This window comes from Nannobrachium achirus (genome assembly GCF_963921795.1).
Source record: "Nannobrachium achirus genome assembly, chromosome: 13".
NCBI lineage: Eukaryota > Metazoa > Chordata > Actinopteri > Myctophiformes > Myctophidae > Nannobrachium > Nannobrachium achirus.
Genome location: NC_137833.1, coordinates 29507831 through 29524019, shown reverse-complemented (window position 1 = coordinate 29524019; position 16189 = coordinate 29507831). Strand labels below are relative to the sequence as shown.

The following is a 16189-nucleotide window of genomic DNA, read 5'->3' as shown; positions in this document are numbered from 1 at the left end:
GTCATGAAACAGTGGGTTTACTAACTCATTTTAGAAATATATCTATTTTATTATCAATAAAGTATGGTTTCAAAACACTTACTGAATGCATTTATAATGTCTGACTGATGATGGGGTTCCATGCAAAGATTCATCCACCAGATGCCACCAGTAAGGAGAAAGTTTTATATGACCTCAGAGCAATTAGACATGAGTGATACATCATAACTGTAAGTTTTACATTTTTATTTTTATTTGTATTTATTTCCAAAAATGCAAAACAAATCAGAAAATGTTTATACCCAATGCCACCTGAAGAGCATTACGATACATTCCCTATACAATGATTTGACTTGAATAAATGTTTATCAGGTTGACAAAATCACAATTCCTCAAGGATTACAGCCTTACAAATCACAAATTAATTGCTGTAGCTTATTTCTAAAAGAAAAACATATCAACAAGACACTGCCCTGGTGGGACCTCGTCTAGGAGGATTACTGTAGACTAGTCATGGTGAAACATTGCCAGCGGTTTATGAAAGAGTACCATTCAGCCTTAAAAATAACTATTCGTTTGTTTTATTTTCAGGCCTATTGAAATCATTTGAGGACAACATGAGGCACCTACTTAGAAGTAGCAGTAATGCAAATATATATATATTTTTTTTTTTCAGTTGTATGTGTTAAGCTATTTTTAAGTATAAAATAAGGCTTAAGTGATTAGCACCAGAAAAAGATGATATCCCATACGCTATAGTTTTGCCCATGACATAACATCGACACTGTAGATTTGCCCAAAATAGGGACATCAAGGCCAGTATGTTTTAGACACTAAGTTCACATTTGTAATGAGTTTATTTCATACTGTTGAAAGCAAGCCATGCAGCCCTGTATGAGGGGTCTTCAGTGAAACCCATATTCTTAAAGAGCCTGAGGGACACCGTGTTCTCTTCCTCAATGAAGCAGTACACCGGGTAGCCCAAGGCATGCAGTTTCTTGGCCATGCTAATGATGAGAACTTTGGCATATCCTTTGCCCCTGTGTGCTGGCAGGGTGTACAGCATGCCCATGGCACACGATGTGTACGTCAGAATCCAGGCGACAGGCTGTTGGCTTTCTTCGTCCAGCACACAGCAGGAGGGGAAGTTAATGATCATTTCCTGGATCATCCTGACGCTATCCTCGCCTTGCCCAAAAGCCCACGTCTCATTCACTAGGGCAGTGTGGGATTCGTCCAAGGAGCCCACTGAGACCTTTGAGCTGATAAAAAACAAAAGAGTACATTCAACTTTCAAGACCACACATTTATTTGGTTTATAAATTAAATTGATGAAAAGGCGAGTGTAAAAAAAGTGTAAAAATGAATCCTGTACAGCAGGTCTGTACCAGTCTATTGGGGGAAGGAAGGACATGTCCTCAAGTGTCATCATGCGGCATTCTGCTACTTTCCTCCCAGACACATTTTTCTCCAAACCAACTTCCCTGATTATCACCTCATGACAAAGATCTATTCCTGGAATGGGATCAAGACATCGAGTGACATTTCTTGCAATGAAAAGCACATCACATTCACATAGAATGTATCATTCAAATAAGCTTGCTTCAGGATCATTTTAATCTATCGAATTAAACAGCTTGTAAAACAAAAAGCATTTTCTTCTGTCAAAGAAATCTTGTTCCATTTTATTCCCCTTACACATAATTTCACTAATCATAATGGTATATATAACAATGTTATAAAATGTTCCAAAATAAATTCATTGGTCAAAGTACATTCTTACCAAAGCAAAGGTATTTGGTCCAGTTAATATTTGTCTTCCTTATGATTTCCTTTAGGGAAGCTTCTTCTTTAGCAAAGATGACAGTGACTTTAAAGAGGTCACCCCTCTGTAAAATGTATAAAAGCAAACCACATGAGATACAGAGAAGAGAGAAATAAATTAATTCATATTAAATTCATGCTAATTACCTGTTCACATTGTGGTTGGCAGACAATGACATTGAATTCTGGCCAGTGGTCCACTAGAAACATGAATGAGTTGCATTTGTTTCGGAGGACTACACAACCATAAACCTTAAAAATGAAACAAATGTCACATTTCAACTTGACCAAGACCTCTCATTCTATCAAGGCAAATAGGCATGGCATGATGGCAGAATTTGTTTTTGCAATATGAACAAAGTATTGTGAATTAATCAGTATGTTACGTTATTTGCTTATTTCATGACACACCTGTTGTGAGTGAGGTAAAAACATTTTCAACTGGTTCTCAACTATTTTTAGCTGGTCTTCCTTCAGTTCCATGTCAATGTGGGATGCTTTCTGCCAATGATGACATCCAAACATCCAAATGAAGTCAACCAAAATAACCTTCAAGAAAATAAATACACAATATACATAGATCCAGATTTCTTTTAAATTGTTCATTTGTGCATTTAAACAACCAATATATACGGTATATATATAGGGTCTATATATATATATATATATATATATATATATATATATATATATATATATATATATATATATTTCTCCTCTTTATTTAATATTTTCAGAAGATTCCACCAGGCTCTGGTGTGTTGTCTGTATTATTTATGTCTGTTTAAAATGCATTTTTTATTATATAGACCTATATCAACAAAATATGAGAGAGCGAGAGGGAGAGAAATCAAAACCAAATTCAAATCATAAACTAACAGAGCAGCAGTTATGGCTTTGAACAACACTTGATAAGACACTTGTGGCAGTCATGCAAAGAATATCCTACATAGCCTACCAAAATCTCCGGGATAGAAGCTTATGGTTACGTCCAGTGTTTTCAAAAAAATACGCGATCTTGGACAACAACAAAAAAAAATCACGATCGTTGATGTAATACAGTGTTTATTTCTGTATTAGTTTAACTCTAGCTTGTTATGGAAATGTACACGGCAGGCGAGGCTACTACCGGACCGGTATTCCAATGGTTCTCCCCCGAATCCCCGCCCCGCCCCTCCTCTTAAGTTATGTTCAAGTTCACTCTCGTTAACAATTAACGTCTCCAACAACTTAAAGTGAACAGACTAAACATAGGGGTAAACTCCGCACAAAACGGGCAAAGTAAGGCAAGAAAGTCTACAATAGACTATAGGCTATATAGAATGGGAAATAACTAATTAAATCAATCTATTTATAGGCGGCCTAGCCTAATAGGCCTATACTTTTTGGGTAACAGGTAGAGTCGCCGAAATGAAGCTCGACGAGAAACGGGGGGTGCGTTCGGAAATGCACACTGGGTGTGGCAACGGTGCGCTTTTTCAGCCTGAACTGAAGGTAAACTTTCTGAAAAGCAGCAGTTGCTAACCTAATGTTGCTATTGATGTTTATATACTAGGGTAAATTATGGTTATAGTCTTAATCTCACAGTATCATAAATGTTAATGCTAGCAACAACAAACATGTAAAGTAGGACACACAATCACAGTATGCCTTCTTCAGTATCAACATGAATTAATATTCTAATATAATTTACCCTAGTTTATAAACATCAATAGCAACGTTAGGTTAGCAACTGCTGCTTTTCAGAAAGTTTACCTTCAGAGTTCAGACTGAAAAAGCGCACCGTTGCCCCACCCGGTGTGCATTTCCGAACGCACCCCCCGTTTCTCGGCGAGCTTCATTTCGGCGACTCTACTGGTATTCTACTTTTTGTACTGTCTGTCATGAAACTTTTTCCTATTGCAAATTTCTAATACTTCTTCAATCAATCAATCAATCAATCAATCAATTCTTCAATCAATCAATACTTACACTTATAACCTGTGGAATATAGACCTATGCATGTTTGTATTTGTGGGTTTGATTGATTGATTGAAGACTTTATTAGAAGTTTGCATAGGAAAAGGTACAGTTTCATGACGGTACAGTTCACTACAAGGTCTACTAAAAGGAGATCCATGAAAAGACTAAGCTTATTTCCACAGGAAACCATTTAAGTATCTCATATAACATTGAATGACAGACGAATAGAACACAGTACTATGCAGTAGATATGTAAATAAAATAAAATGAGAGAACAAAATAAAGAAAACAGTAAGTCTATACAAACAGTATACAAAGAAGCGGCAGGGGAGGGTAGGGTACAGAATATAATTCACAGGAGCTAAATCACAACAAAGGCCTAATACACAGATCTTTATACATTCTCAGTCAGTCTCAGAACAGAGCAAACATCACAAGTAAATACTGAATATAGCCTATATGCATTTTGTATTACTTGTTACTTATTATCTCATTCTTAGCTCTCTTGGCCTATACTTTTACCTGCTCCCTTACTGTATTGTTCAGAATCAGAATCTCTATTGTAACATCACAGGTTTACAGGTGTACAACAGTGGGTGAACTGTGTCTTTATTTTTTTTGCTCCATCTTTTTTTATTGTTTCCAGAAAGAGAAAGAAAGGAAAGATTAAGAATAGGCGGGGGATGGGAAGGGATTTACACATAGCATACCCAGCAGCCTGCAACACCTGAATTTCCCTACAAAAGATTTATGCATATTACAACTCAGAACAAATAAAATCATGAACAGTTGCATGAGGTCTTGAATGTTATATTAAACTGGAATTGAATGGTCTTTTCTGCATAAACTGTAATGAAAGTAAAATATAAACAAGGACAAGGCTCCGACCTTAACCTTACTAATTGGATGTTTGTAATGATGGCAATATATAGGATCTTAAGCTATGTGAACTTGCTTCTTTAATTATAGGCTACGCTGGATAAAAGTGTCAGCCTGCAATACAAAATGCAAACATATCAAAAGTTAAATTCAAACCAAGCAGCCCTGTATGAGGGGTTTTCAATGAAGCCCATGTTTTTGAAGAGGTTGTATGACATTGTGTTCTCTTCCTCTATGAAGGCATACATTGGGTAGCCCAGAGCATGCAGTTTCTTGGCCATGTAGCTGATGAGGACTTTGGCATAACCTTTTCCTCTGTGTTCTGGTAACGTGTAGAGCATGGCCATGGCACAATAATCGTACGCAAGTATCCAGGACACAGGCTGGCCCTGGTGATCCACAATGCAGCAAGAAGGGAAGTGAGTGATGAGGTTTTGAATAGTCCTGTATCCCTTGTCATCCCCTCCAAACTTCCAGGTTTTATTAACCAGTTCGATGTGGGAATCATTCAGAGATGACAGCTTCAATTCTGCACTGTTGATTGATTAATTGAATACTTTGTCAGAAATGTAAACAGCATGAGGTATAGTCAGAAATTAAGGCTAAAAGGATGACAAAAAACTCCTGGGGACTTTTCCATTGTGGTCTCCTGTACAATTTATTTGGACGAATAAAGGTAGGCCTACATTTAAACAAACAATACTCAGCTGGAACAGCTACTGCACAAGACCCTCAATGTATGGTTTCATCTTTTTATGCAAAGTTTCTGATAATGGGAAATGGTGGGAGTAAGCCTACCTCTCCATTGCCAACAGGGGTAGAAGGATACAGTCTGGTAAATATAGCAGATGTACCAAAGTAAAGCCTCTAGAATTGATGTTTCTGGCTGAGGCCACTTCTTTTAACATGGAGGCATGAGAAAAATCAAATCCTGTGGAGCAAAACAGTGGGTTATTTAATCTATTTAAGCATAAAATGTGTTATTCCTCCTGGATATTATTACTGATGATTGAAATGAAGTGATATTGAAATGATGATGACAACTATGTTAGCTGATGCAAGAGAACAGCACCATCTAGGGAAATTGTGTTGTACTGTTGCTAAATAGCTGGTGAAGTTATGAATGTAGCCTATTTTTGTTTAGGATATTTGAGTAATTTTGAGCGTGTGAGCTCATGCATGAAATTCCACTATTTACAACTATAACCATGTAGTAGGCTACTCACCTCCGATTAGGAAATAAGTGCTCCAGTCAATTGTACTCTCCTCAGTCAGCATTGCTCGCAGCACCTCATCATCCATACTATAGAATGATACCTTTTTCATGCCATCTAAAGCCCTCTTGTTCTGTGGAGTAACATTATAATTTGTCATAAAGTGCAGGACAATATGGCTGGCAATTGGAAAATATGTTGATCAAAGAATTCAACAACTCAAGGATTCCTTGAATAGGCCTACATTTACCTTGGCATCAGGGCGGCAAATGATGACTTTAAAATCAGGCCACGCATCCACAACAACCTCCAATGTACTCGGTTTATTTCTGTTCATGCCAAACAAGAATCCATATATCTGCAAAACACATGTTGCCATTTGCCATTGAATGATTGCCATGCCCAGGCTTAAGCCTAAAATGAATAGCGAAACGAGTAAATTCTCGTAGCACATAAATAAAGTTACCTTTAAACTTTTCGGCAAATGTTTTTGCAGAAGTCGCTCAGCAACTTGTAGATCTTCTGAGGTTAGGACCTTCATGTTTGCGTGCTCTGGATTAGGCTACTACAGCTTTACTACTGGCTACTTCACTGTCCCTGCGCTGCACCGCGGGCAATATTCGTTTGGATTTGACTCAAGTCAAGACTATCAACATAAACATGTCCATAATAAAGGTCATAATGTTAATGTTTTATCTAGACCGGACTTTTGACCTTATTGTCATCTGCGAGTGCGACTGCAAGTTAACACGTATGGCTCGCTATCTCGATCGCGTCTGTCAGTGGCCGTACGTCCATTCCTGTCTAAACTACTTTTTCAAGGGACGGCAAGCCCCCCTCCCCCCTTACAACATTTTAGTGTGCGTGAGTGGTGCTGCAGGTTGGTTGACCATTTCAACCAGCCACACTTTCTCTCATATTTAGGCCTGTAGTCTATAGATGTGTCACCACTCACATACAATACTGTAGGCCTCTCCTGTCATGCCTGTAAAACATGTTTTCAAAATGTAAATGTTTGTTGTTGGGTTGTGCTGCAGGTTGGTTGACCATTTCAACCAGCCACACTTTCTCTCATATTTAGGCCTGTAGTCTATAGGGTGTCACCACTCACATACAATACTGTAGGCCTCTCCTGTCGTAAAACATGTTTTCAAAATGTAAATGTTTGTTGTTGGGTTGAGGGTCGGGATAGAAGGGGTGCAGGAAGGTGGGCTGTGTGTGGCTCTGAATGTGAATATATAGCTACATATGCATATTTAACAATTAGCCTATTTGTCTTAATTTTTGACAGTTAGATGTTTTGACAATTCATTATGTATTTTTGTGAGTTTTAGAGTCACAGGGAGACACCAGATTTTTGAAGTAAAAAAAAAATAAGAACCCATATGCTTTTAAATCATGAAGAAATGAGAGTGCAATACTTAGGCCCAGGGCATCAGCCAGCACTGAGGAACCTCCAACACCATGCTAACTGCCCTAAAACATTTTCAAAAGGGACAGTAGTGCCCCAAACTTCCACAAAGGCTTACTTGATACTACTATTTCAATTAGCATTTTTGTCAATGAGACTGGGAGGAAATGTAGAAAAGGCACATGCGCTGGAGCAAGTCTTCAAATGGCATTCAAACAGGCCAGGTAGGTAACATGCCAGCCAGCACGCCCAGGTGGTTCTGCTGATGGTCACTTCTGATGGAAATGATCACTTTTCCGGTTAGCGTAGGAGGAAAGCCTGGTATTAGTTTTAAAGTGATCCCAGGCTAGCGTAGGAGGTACTGAGCCACAATGATCTCGAGTCACAGGCATTCTTTGTAGCGAATACTAGAGCAGAAGTTATGCAGGAACTATCTTGTGACACGCGATTCACTTCCTTTTTTATAGACAAAAGCTAGCAAAGATAGACAATTTATATACAGAACATTTCCAGTGTAATTAGGTGGTAGAATAGCTCTAACAGTGTTGCGTTAATTCTAGTTAATATGACTGCTTCATAGACTGCTTTTATGCATATCATATAAGTCTGTCTCAATTTCTTTAATATATCCTTTTCAGAATAACTCCAACCATTGAGAAAGTGTCAATCTTATCTTGAGACCTAGACATAATAGATTTAGCAAAGACTGTCTGCAACAGTGCATGCATACAGTAAATAGAGGAAGTCAGTCTAAGCTTGACACAGAAGAAGAGTGCAGGACAAAGTCACTATGTTTTAAGTAATTTATTAACAAGTTAATCCTCTTACAGTCTTGCATAGTTATTTCCTTTCCTAATGCTATCATATTAATTGGTGATTCATTCTAGCAAATGGTAAAGTAAGTAAGTGACAGGGAATTAAAGGGCATAATGTGGAGGTTACGTATATCAGCAAAAAAGCTAATCTTGGAGATGATGGTTTAGTTGCTTGCTGCTGGTGCGCAGGATTCGTTTATCACCTTCATAGTATTTGTCCATGGTTGGCTCCACACAGTAAATTTGCACTGGTAAGGCTGGGGAATGAATGAAAGACAGACAGACAGATGGCATTATAAATTGAAGTCCATATCGAAGAAGTACAGAGAGGAAATACAATACGGCACATGTCAAAAGAGCTGCATTTCAAAATAAAATTAATAGTGAAGTCTCACATATAATAGAATTCTAACATGTTATCTGTAAAATGATGCCTAAACTAAAATAATTAGCGAAAGTAGCATTTTCATTTGGCTCAAATTAATGTCTAGATAGATCACTGGTTCCCAAGCACTGGGTCGGGACCCATTTGTGGGTAACGGACCAATTTTTATGGGTCACGATCTACTCGAGTACAATTCCCATTTCTTTTCTTACAAAAATGTAAACGTGAGAAATGTGTAAAATTTTGAATAAAGAAAAAAAAAACACATCTAAGAAATTCCACAAATAAAATATAACAATAATTAAGATCTAGTGAAAATGGAGAATCTACAAGCTCTCAATTTGGCGCAAAGCAACACATTGTGAGCTTGTAGATCTGCTATTTTCACCTGCTTGAGTCCCGGGCTAATGTTTAATTTCTCTCTTGAGTCACAGGCTAAAAGGTCTCTAAATAGCTGCATAAATAGATAGATATATGTAGCTTTCACCATTACCCGAGCCATTTGCAAATTCTCATGAACATCACACACTGTCTCCGTGCCGCCTTTCCTGCATGGGGTCTTTCCCAGTTCCACAGTGATGACGTACTTCATGCCACTCACCACCTGAAAGAGAGAAGCAGGTGAGATATGGATTCAGAACTGGTTGTGCTGGTTTAGGGTCATAGTTATAAAGGCCATATAATCTGTGCCTTAGCTGATGTATATACAGTATGTGTATGTGTTTAACAGTTTAATTTTAAGTGTGTATAATTACACAAAATATTATACAAATAAGTGCTTCTAGCCTTCTACCTGATACCTAATTGTGCATTACAGTGGTCCCCTGTATAAATGTCCTGCCACACCTCCACCTCTTCCTTCTGTATTTCCGTATTGACGAGGTTGGTGTCTTTTGTTATCTATTCTGTGTAATAACAAAATAATAATTGAGTTGAAAACTACTTGTATCCAATGTTTGTTTGACTTTGTAGAGTGAGGAGTTTATTATTATTATTATTTCCAAAGAGAGCCCTGGGTCCTCTAAAGCTAGTTAAGCTACACTAGTTACTATACAAGTTACACACACACACACACACACACACACACACACACACACACACACACACACACACACACACACACACACACACACACAGATTATGCTGTTTCTGCTTTTGAATTTGCTGTTATCCTAGGTAAAGTCCTATGTTCTACCCGTCTGTCTTTCTGTTCTATATGAGATACTTAAATGTAAGTATCCTAGAAAATGTCCTTACTTGAAAAATATCCTTACTTGAGTAAGGATTTCTACATTTTCTAGGATATCCTTAATTGACCTTCTACCAGTGCTGTCATGAAACTGTAGCCTACTTTTCTCTATTGCAAAACAGCTAATAAACTCTTCAATCAATCAATCAATCAATATATCGTTTTCTTCTTTTTTTTTTAGATAATTTACAGTATGGCTCAGGGTATTTAGTAGGCTATTATACACAACAACAAGCGTCCTGTGAGTGACTATGACTCAAAATGTACCATGAGCCGATGGGGATTCACAGGGGTTGTTTTACATAGTTTAAATTAGATAATATATAACTTAGGCTATATACATGCTATCTGTAGGCTGCTTGCGGCTATTTATTAACACGATTATGCTTTAAGGCAGTTTAAGCTCACTTCACACTAGGTGTGATTGTTTTCAGCCAGACAGACTAAACGAGAGAATGTACAAAAGGTTCCCATGATCCCATCCATACCTGCTTCTGAACCTTAACGACATTCCTCACTTGGCTCAGGAACGCGTCGTTGGATTTCAGGTTGTGTTGGACCACAGCGAACTGCAAGGCCGTCTGGACCCCCTCTTCATTGACATCTGCGTCACTGAACCCCCCCACCAGACCCGCGATCCCTACGGCACAGACCGCCGCAAACACGGGCACGACGAGCTTCCAAAGCATGTTCGTCAATCGAAGAAACCACCTCAACCAAGTAAAAGAAAATATCAACACAAGCTAGTTCAACCGCACCGTTATTATATAACACAGCCTTTCTGTTTAGGGGTGGGATTAGGGGTGGGACCACGGAGCCACCCGAGGAAAGCCAGACAACAAGGTACGTCAGACGTCACGTGTTTGTTAGACTGGGATCGATTGGCTTCGCAGGCAATAGATCCGGTCCTGAGCGGATACGGAAACAGTGTATATGTGATCGGAAATGACGGGATGTAGTAGGCGGTCTCTGGACCGGATCTGAGCACTGCTCAGTAATTAGAAATAAGCAAGGCTTTCTTTCCCAAAGGTGACGCGAGGTTACATGTTTGTTAGGCATCACTGTGGGGCGTGCGTTTGAGTCAGACCCCTTCCGCTTGTGCAAGTTCCTCCATCGATTATATCCGCAAAATAATCTAATAAGTACGTGTAAGTACTAACAGTACAGGCAGGCGGGCAAGGTCCAGTGAATTTCAGTATTTTCTAGGTGCTTTCACTGTATCACAGTGTGGTTGTGAATGATATTGAAACATTTCCACCTTCTCTTCCAGCCCAGGTGAGAAGCTAGAAACAGACACAGGTGAGAAGTAAGAAGCTCCGAACATAACAAAATGCAGAGACTTGTTATTTTGAAGTAAGTTGCCATTTTCAGTTCACACAAATCCGAAATGATCAGTGATCAGTGATTTGTTATATGAGATACATACTTAAAGTGTGGTTCCTGTGGAAAAAATAAGCCTCTGCTTTCTAGGATCTCCTTTTAGTTGACCTTGTACCAGTGATTTGTACTGTCATGAAACTGTACTTTTTTCTATTGCAAACTTCTAATACATTCTTCAATCAATCAAATTCTTCAAATATCGTTTGCATATTATCTACGCACAACACAACCAGTGCATGGTTGCATTGAGTGAAGGTTTCTTTTCTCTTTGATTTAACAAATTGCAGACAAGCTTTCTGCAACTTGGAGCCTGCTCAACAGCAAGTTGTTATAGGGTCAGCTGTGGCAGGTGGGCTGATCCTGGCATATCTGCTGAAAAAGAAAAGAGAAGTCTGCACCATCCCTGTTGGGGAAGGTTGGTGGGGAGCAGGAGAAAAACCTCAAATAGAAGATGACAAAATCTATTCATTTGAAGTGCAAACTTCAGATGAAGAGATTACGGTAATTAAATTGGTTTTATTTTGTTTGTTTAATTTGATTATTTTATAACAGGATTATTATGAATCAATGATTCATCATACATGGTACACATACTGTATATGTTCTGTAGGACCTTCATGAACGTATTGACAGAACCCGCTACACCGATCCTTTGGAAAATGCCTGCTTCCAGTATGGCTTCAATTCCTCCTACCTCAAGAAAGTAGTTTCCTATTGGAGGAATCAGTTTGACTGGAAACAACAGGTTGTGGTCCTTAACAAGTACCCACACTTCAAAACCAACATTGAAGGTATAAGCCCTGGTTGACAGTGCCCATAATTGACCCATCTAGCCCTGATCGTATAATATCACAACACATTTGTCACTTTCTCCTCATTACTTTTCCTCAGGATTGGATGTACATTTCATCCATGTTCGACCACCTCAGAGGGAGGGTCAGAAGGTTCTCCCTCTCATGATTGTCCATGGCTGGCCTGGCTCATTTTTTGAGTTCTACAAGATTCTTCCCCTGCTGACAGATACCAAGGATGACATGGCATTTGAGGTGATATGTCCATCCATCCCTGGCTATGGTTTCTCAGAGGCCCCTCATAAACAAGGTAAATGTGATGCATCAGCATGTAGATTTCAGTGAGAACAAGAAATGTTCCTGGGTTTGACCCCGCCTTGTGTCTCCCCAGGATTTGACAGTTTTGCTGCTGCAAGAATCTTCCTGACACTAATGGAGCGCCTAGGTTTCTCACGGTTCTACCTGCAGGGTGGGGATTGGGGCTCCCTCATCACCACAAACATGACTCAAATGAGACCACAGTAAGAATTGTGTCAAAATGAAGTCATAATCTAATAATTGCATTGGAATTTGCTGTAGTCACTCTTTCCAAACCGAACATTGGGAAATTCTTAGTCATATTGTGAAACACTGGCTGCAGTGCTCTGTAGGAGAGTCTGAAGAGAGAATTACAGCTAGCTTCACCATTGAGCCATAGGTTGACAAAAACTGTTCTCATAACCTAATGATGTATTCCTAGATTCATCACTCTTCTCCTTTTTTTTTAGGTGTGTGAAAGGTCTCCATCTGAACATGTATTCAGCACAGAGAGGTTTCAAAACGCTTATGTCAATCCTGTTTGGACGCTACGTGCCCTGTCTGGTGGGCTTAACTCGTGAAGATGTCCGTCGCCTGTTCCCTTTCATGGAGAAGAATGTCTATGAGATCCTGAGGGAAACAGGCTACTGTCATATACAGGCCACTAAGCCAGACACAGTTGGTGAGAACACCCACCAGAGTGAACCAGAGTTCATTAGTCAAAATAACTTCTATTTAATTGCTGAGCTCTTGTAATGACAGTTGTGATGGGAAATTATATAAAAACAGTTCAGATGAAGCTGATAAGAATCAAGTTTATTTGTGGAATTCCAACAGCATAAAAAAGAGCATGTTTGTCTTCACTGTCTTGTCCCCAAAGCCCAAGAGGGCCTGCACCCTGAGCTAACTCTTTGCGCTTCTCCCACTGTGCTGTCCCTCTCATATTGTTCCCCTGTGTCTTTATAGTTATACACCTTTCTCTCCCAAGCCAGGCCCAGGGGTCTCATGAAAATGACAAGTATCACACGACTCAGCAATACCCTTTCTTTTGTGGAGCAAGATGGGTTAGAATAAATGATTGTGTCTGATGCAATCATTTACAGTTCTTTGACAATCATCTTCACCAAAAGCATTCAAAGACACGCCTTTAGGGCTAGGCGTTAAGCCTTGCTAGAAAGCTTGACTTGCAACCAGTCAGGGCAGTAAAGAGTTAGCATAGGACGGCCTAACAAATGGCATAATGAAAGGCTTAAAGTAAATGATAATACATATTATTTCCCAATACACAGTGAATTCTATTCTCACTCTCATAACCTACTCAAGGTTCTTGTTTAGGTGTTCAGGCCTAGTTTAAAAGCACAAGTACCGAATGCCGTATATTGGTAATTTATCTTTTTACAATGCTTAGTTTTCAATTGTTAACTTGAGTACATCTTTTGGGCACTTTAATCATGTCTACAGGCTGTGGAGTGAATGACTCTCCTGTTGGCTTGGCGGCCTACATTCTGGAAAAGTTTTCTACCTGCACTGACCTCGAGAACAGAAACCTGGAGGATGGTGGATTAGAGAGGTAGAAAGACTATTAGAAGAGATGTGCATGAAAATAATGTTGCACTTACATTTAAATGTGTATTCATTAGGGGCACGGTGGTGCAGTGAGCACTTCGCCTCATAGCCAGAAGGTCCTGGGTTCGATTCCCGCCGGGGGAAGCTGTGGGCGCTGGGGGCGTGTTCCTCCACCCGCGTCATCAGCGCCCACACCCTAGGTGGGGTTGGCGATAGGGCCTTTCTGTGGTGAGTTTGCATGTTCTCCCCGTGTCTCCTTGGGCATAGGCCCTCACACAAAAACATGCAGTAGTCTTGGTTTCTATACTACCTCCCCCTAGCCAGCCGGGTGCTCCCCAATGTCCCCTGGCGCGGCAGGGGGAGAGCGGAAACCAGGACTACAGGTTAGGTAGTCACCGGGTGAGAAAAATGGGTAGTCCTGGTTTCTATACTACCTCCCCCTAGCCAGCCGGGTGCTCCCCAATGTCCCCTGGCGCGGCAGGGGGAGAGCGGAAACCAGGACTACAGGTTAGGTAGTCCTGGTTTCCGATATGAGCTCATTTCGGAGCTCATATCTTTGAACGGGTAAGGACTAGTATATATATATATATATATATATATATATATATATATATATATATATATATATTTTTTTTTTTTTTTTTTTTTTTTTTTTATTATTCTGTTAAATATGTTAACAGAATAACATATTTCACCTTGGTCATAAAACTTGATTTTCTTTATGTAGGAAGTTCAGCCTGGATGATCTTTTGACCAATGTCATGATCTACTGGACCACGCGCTCTATTGTCTCCTCCATGCGTTTCTACAAAGAGAACTTGAAGACAAACATTGAAAACAGAGTGGATTCAAGGTGCCACTTTAATTGAACACTTCTACAATGGTTGTGACATCAGTTTTGTTAAATTATGGCCTTTGCAGATTTGAAAGACTTTGCTTTGTTTCCTTTCTTAGGACTGGGGTATTCGTTCCCACAGGACTGGCCGCCTTCCCCAATGAGCTGATGCACTGTCCTCGTTCATGGGCAGAAATGAGGTTCCGGAACATCCACTCCTACTCTTACATGTCCAGAGGAGGACACTTTGCTGCCTTTGAGGAGCCACAACTCCTAGCTAATGACATAGTCCAGTTTGTTAAGAAAGTGGAAAGTAAAGCGTAAAGTATGAACATGCTGCTGTTTCTGGTAGGACACATTTTCAGGATCGCACAAACCGAAAACAACATTTTCATGACCCTCCTTGACCCTGACTTGAAAATTCATAAAATCCTATAATTTGTTTTTGTGTTTTTATTTCTTTAGCAGTTTACTTGTGTTTTTATTTCTTTAGCAGTTTACCAGTGTGAAGTGATTTCTTTCTCACTTCACACTGGGTGTGATTCTTCCCTGTTGAGAAATACTTAGGATGGCCTGACATTTCAGGTGATGCCCATTGTTTTTGGACTGACTAACCAGCAGGCTCTTTCTGCCTTGTTCTGCCCTTGTTCCACCCTGGTTCTGCTATTAAATTAGCTGAAACATCAACTTCAAACACAAAATGCCCATTGCCCAGTCACTACACTACACCTGAGATGATCTTTTTGACTGACACCAAGTCTAAAATAAGAATTGAATACACAGAATATCAATACAAAGCAACTGAAAAACACGTTATTTCAATGGTAGTGGATAGAGAGAGAGGAAACGGCAACCAATGGGTGCGAAGAGGGGCACAACCACGGGTGTGATTTGACAGGGGGTCAATTGGACCTACCCGGACTCCCTCATCGCCACAAACATGGCTCAAATAAAGCCACAGTAAGAAATGGGTCAATACAGAAGCTGTAATCTCATGGAATTTGCAGTCACTTGTTTTTCCTAACAGAACATTCTTAGTCATTATGGTGAAACACTGCCTGCAGTGTACAAAATTGCAGAACTTGTCTCCATTGTTCTATAGGCAATTCTGAAGAGAAAAAAAGGAAAAGGTTTTAAGAGTGTAGTAGATTAGAGATTATCATGATTGATTATGTGTGACGTTATAGAGTAGATCATGTGTTCATTGATTATATCAATATCTAGCAGGACGAGCTCTTATGATACATCATTGATTGATTGATTGATTGAATACTTTATTAGAAGTTTGCATAGGAAAAGGTACAGTTTCATGACGGTACAGTTCACTGGTACAAGGTCTACTAAAAGGAGATCCATGAAAAGACTAAGCTTATTTCCACAGGAAACCATTTAAGTATCTCATATAACATTGAATGACAGACGAATAGAACACAGTACTATGCAGTAGATTTGTAAATAAAATAAAATGAAAGAACAAAAAAAGAAAAACAGTAAGTCTAAACAAACAGTAAGTATATACAAAGAAGGGGCAGGGGAGGGTAGGGCTGGGCTAGGTTTGTTTGATGATACTGGATAGCTTGTAGTAGTCTAGATGTAGTAGTC

The 16189-nt window shown here is 39.5% G+C and overlaps 3 protein-coding genes across 5 annotated transcripts; 1 reads left to right on the top strand and 2 right to left on the bottom strand.

Moving 5' to 3' along the window:
• Positions 1–684: 684 nt before the first annotated feature.
• Positions 685–6553, bottom strand: LOC308297247 (uncharacterized protein). Its single transcript, XM_080740662.1, has 10 exons — positions 6325–6553; positions 6109–6216; positions 5871–5991; positions 5443–5575; positions 4791–5178; positions 2215–2304; positions 1951–2055; positions 1763–1868; positions 1368–1494; positions 685–1241 (listed from the first exon to the last, which is right to left on the bottom strand). The coding sequence occupies exons 1-10, from the start codon at positions 6397–6399 to the stop codon at positions 836–838; spliced, it is 1659 nt and encodes a 552-aa protein (XP_080596788.1). The 5' UTR covers positions 6400–6553; the 3' UTR covers positions 685–835.
• A 1505-nt stretch (positions 6554–8058) lies between these two features.
• Positions 8059–10470, bottom strand: cst3 (cystatin C (amyloid angiopathy and cerebral hemorrhage)). Its single transcript, XM_080740329.1, has 3 exons — positions 10207–10470; positions 8963–9073; positions 8059–8341 (listed from the first exon to the last, which is right to left on the bottom strand). Exons 1-3 carry the CDS (start codon positions 10405–10407, stop codon positions 8249–8251), a joined length of 405 nt encoding a protein of 134 aa, XP_080596455.1. The 5' UTR covers positions 10408–10470; the 3' UTR covers positions 8059–8248.
• Positions 9082–15030, top strand: ephx5 (epoxide hydrolase 5). Of its 3 annotated transcripts, none has more exons than XM_080740327.1 (10): positions 9082–9351; positions 10989–11071; positions 11386–11599; positions 11709–11889; positions 11990–12199; positions 12281–12410; positions 12657–12868; positions 13648–13756; positions 14480–14605; positions 14707–15030. In XM_080740327.1, exons 2-10 carry the CDS (start codon positions 11049–11051, stop codon positions 14909–14911), a joined length of 1410 nt encoding a protein of 469 aa, XP_080596453.1. In that variant the 5' UTR covers positions 9082–9351; positions 10989–11048; the 3' UTR covers positions 14912–15030. The 3 variants fall into 3 exon arrangements, with proteins under 3 accessions (XP_080596453.1, XP_080596452.1, XP_080596451.1); XM_080740326.1 differs by lacking the exon at positions 9082–9351 and adding an exon at positions 10848–10866; XM_080740325.1 differs by lacking the exon at positions 9082–9351 and adding an exon at positions 10872–10898.
• Positions 15031–16189: the final 1159 nt, after the last annotated feature.

Bases quoted from the DNA above. Each gene is read 5' to 3' on its own strand.
- cst3 (XM_080740329.1), bottom strand. From the start codon at position 10,407: ATGCTTTGGAAGCTCGTCGTGCCCGTGTTTGCGGCGGTCTGTGCCGTA. The intron at 9,074-10,206 runs GTATGGATGGGA...TCTCTCTTTCAG, and splicing joins TCGTTAAGGTTCAGAAGCAG to GTGGTGAGTGGCATGAAGTA. The intron at 8,342-8,962 runs GTAATGGTGAAA...TTCATTCCCCAG, and splicing joins AGAATTTGCAAATGGCTCGG to CCTTACCAGTGCAAATTTAC.
- LOC308297247 (XM_080740662.1), bottom strand. From the start codon at position 6,399: ATGAAGGTCCTAACCTCAGAAGATCTACAAGTTGCTGAGCGACTTCTG. The intron at 5,576-5,870 runs GTGAGTAGCCTA...TTTGCTCCACAG, and splicing joins CACTTATTTCCTAATCGGAG to GATTTGATTTTTCTCATGCC. The intron at 1,495-1,762 runs GTAAGAATGTAC...ATCCCATTCCAG, and splicing joins GACCAAATACCTTTGCTTTG to GAATAGATCTTTGTCATGAG.
- ephx5 (XM_080740327.1), top strand. From the start codon at position 11,049: ATGCAGAGACTTGTTATTTTGAA. The intron at 11,072-11,385 runs GTAAGTTGCCAT...AACAAATTGCAG, and splicing joins CAGAGACTTGTTATTTTGAA to ACAAGCTTTCTGCAACTTGG. The intron at 11,890-11,989 runs GTATAAGCCCTG...ACTTTTCCTCAG, and splicing joins CTTCAAAACCAACATTGAAG to GATTGGATGTACATTTCATC.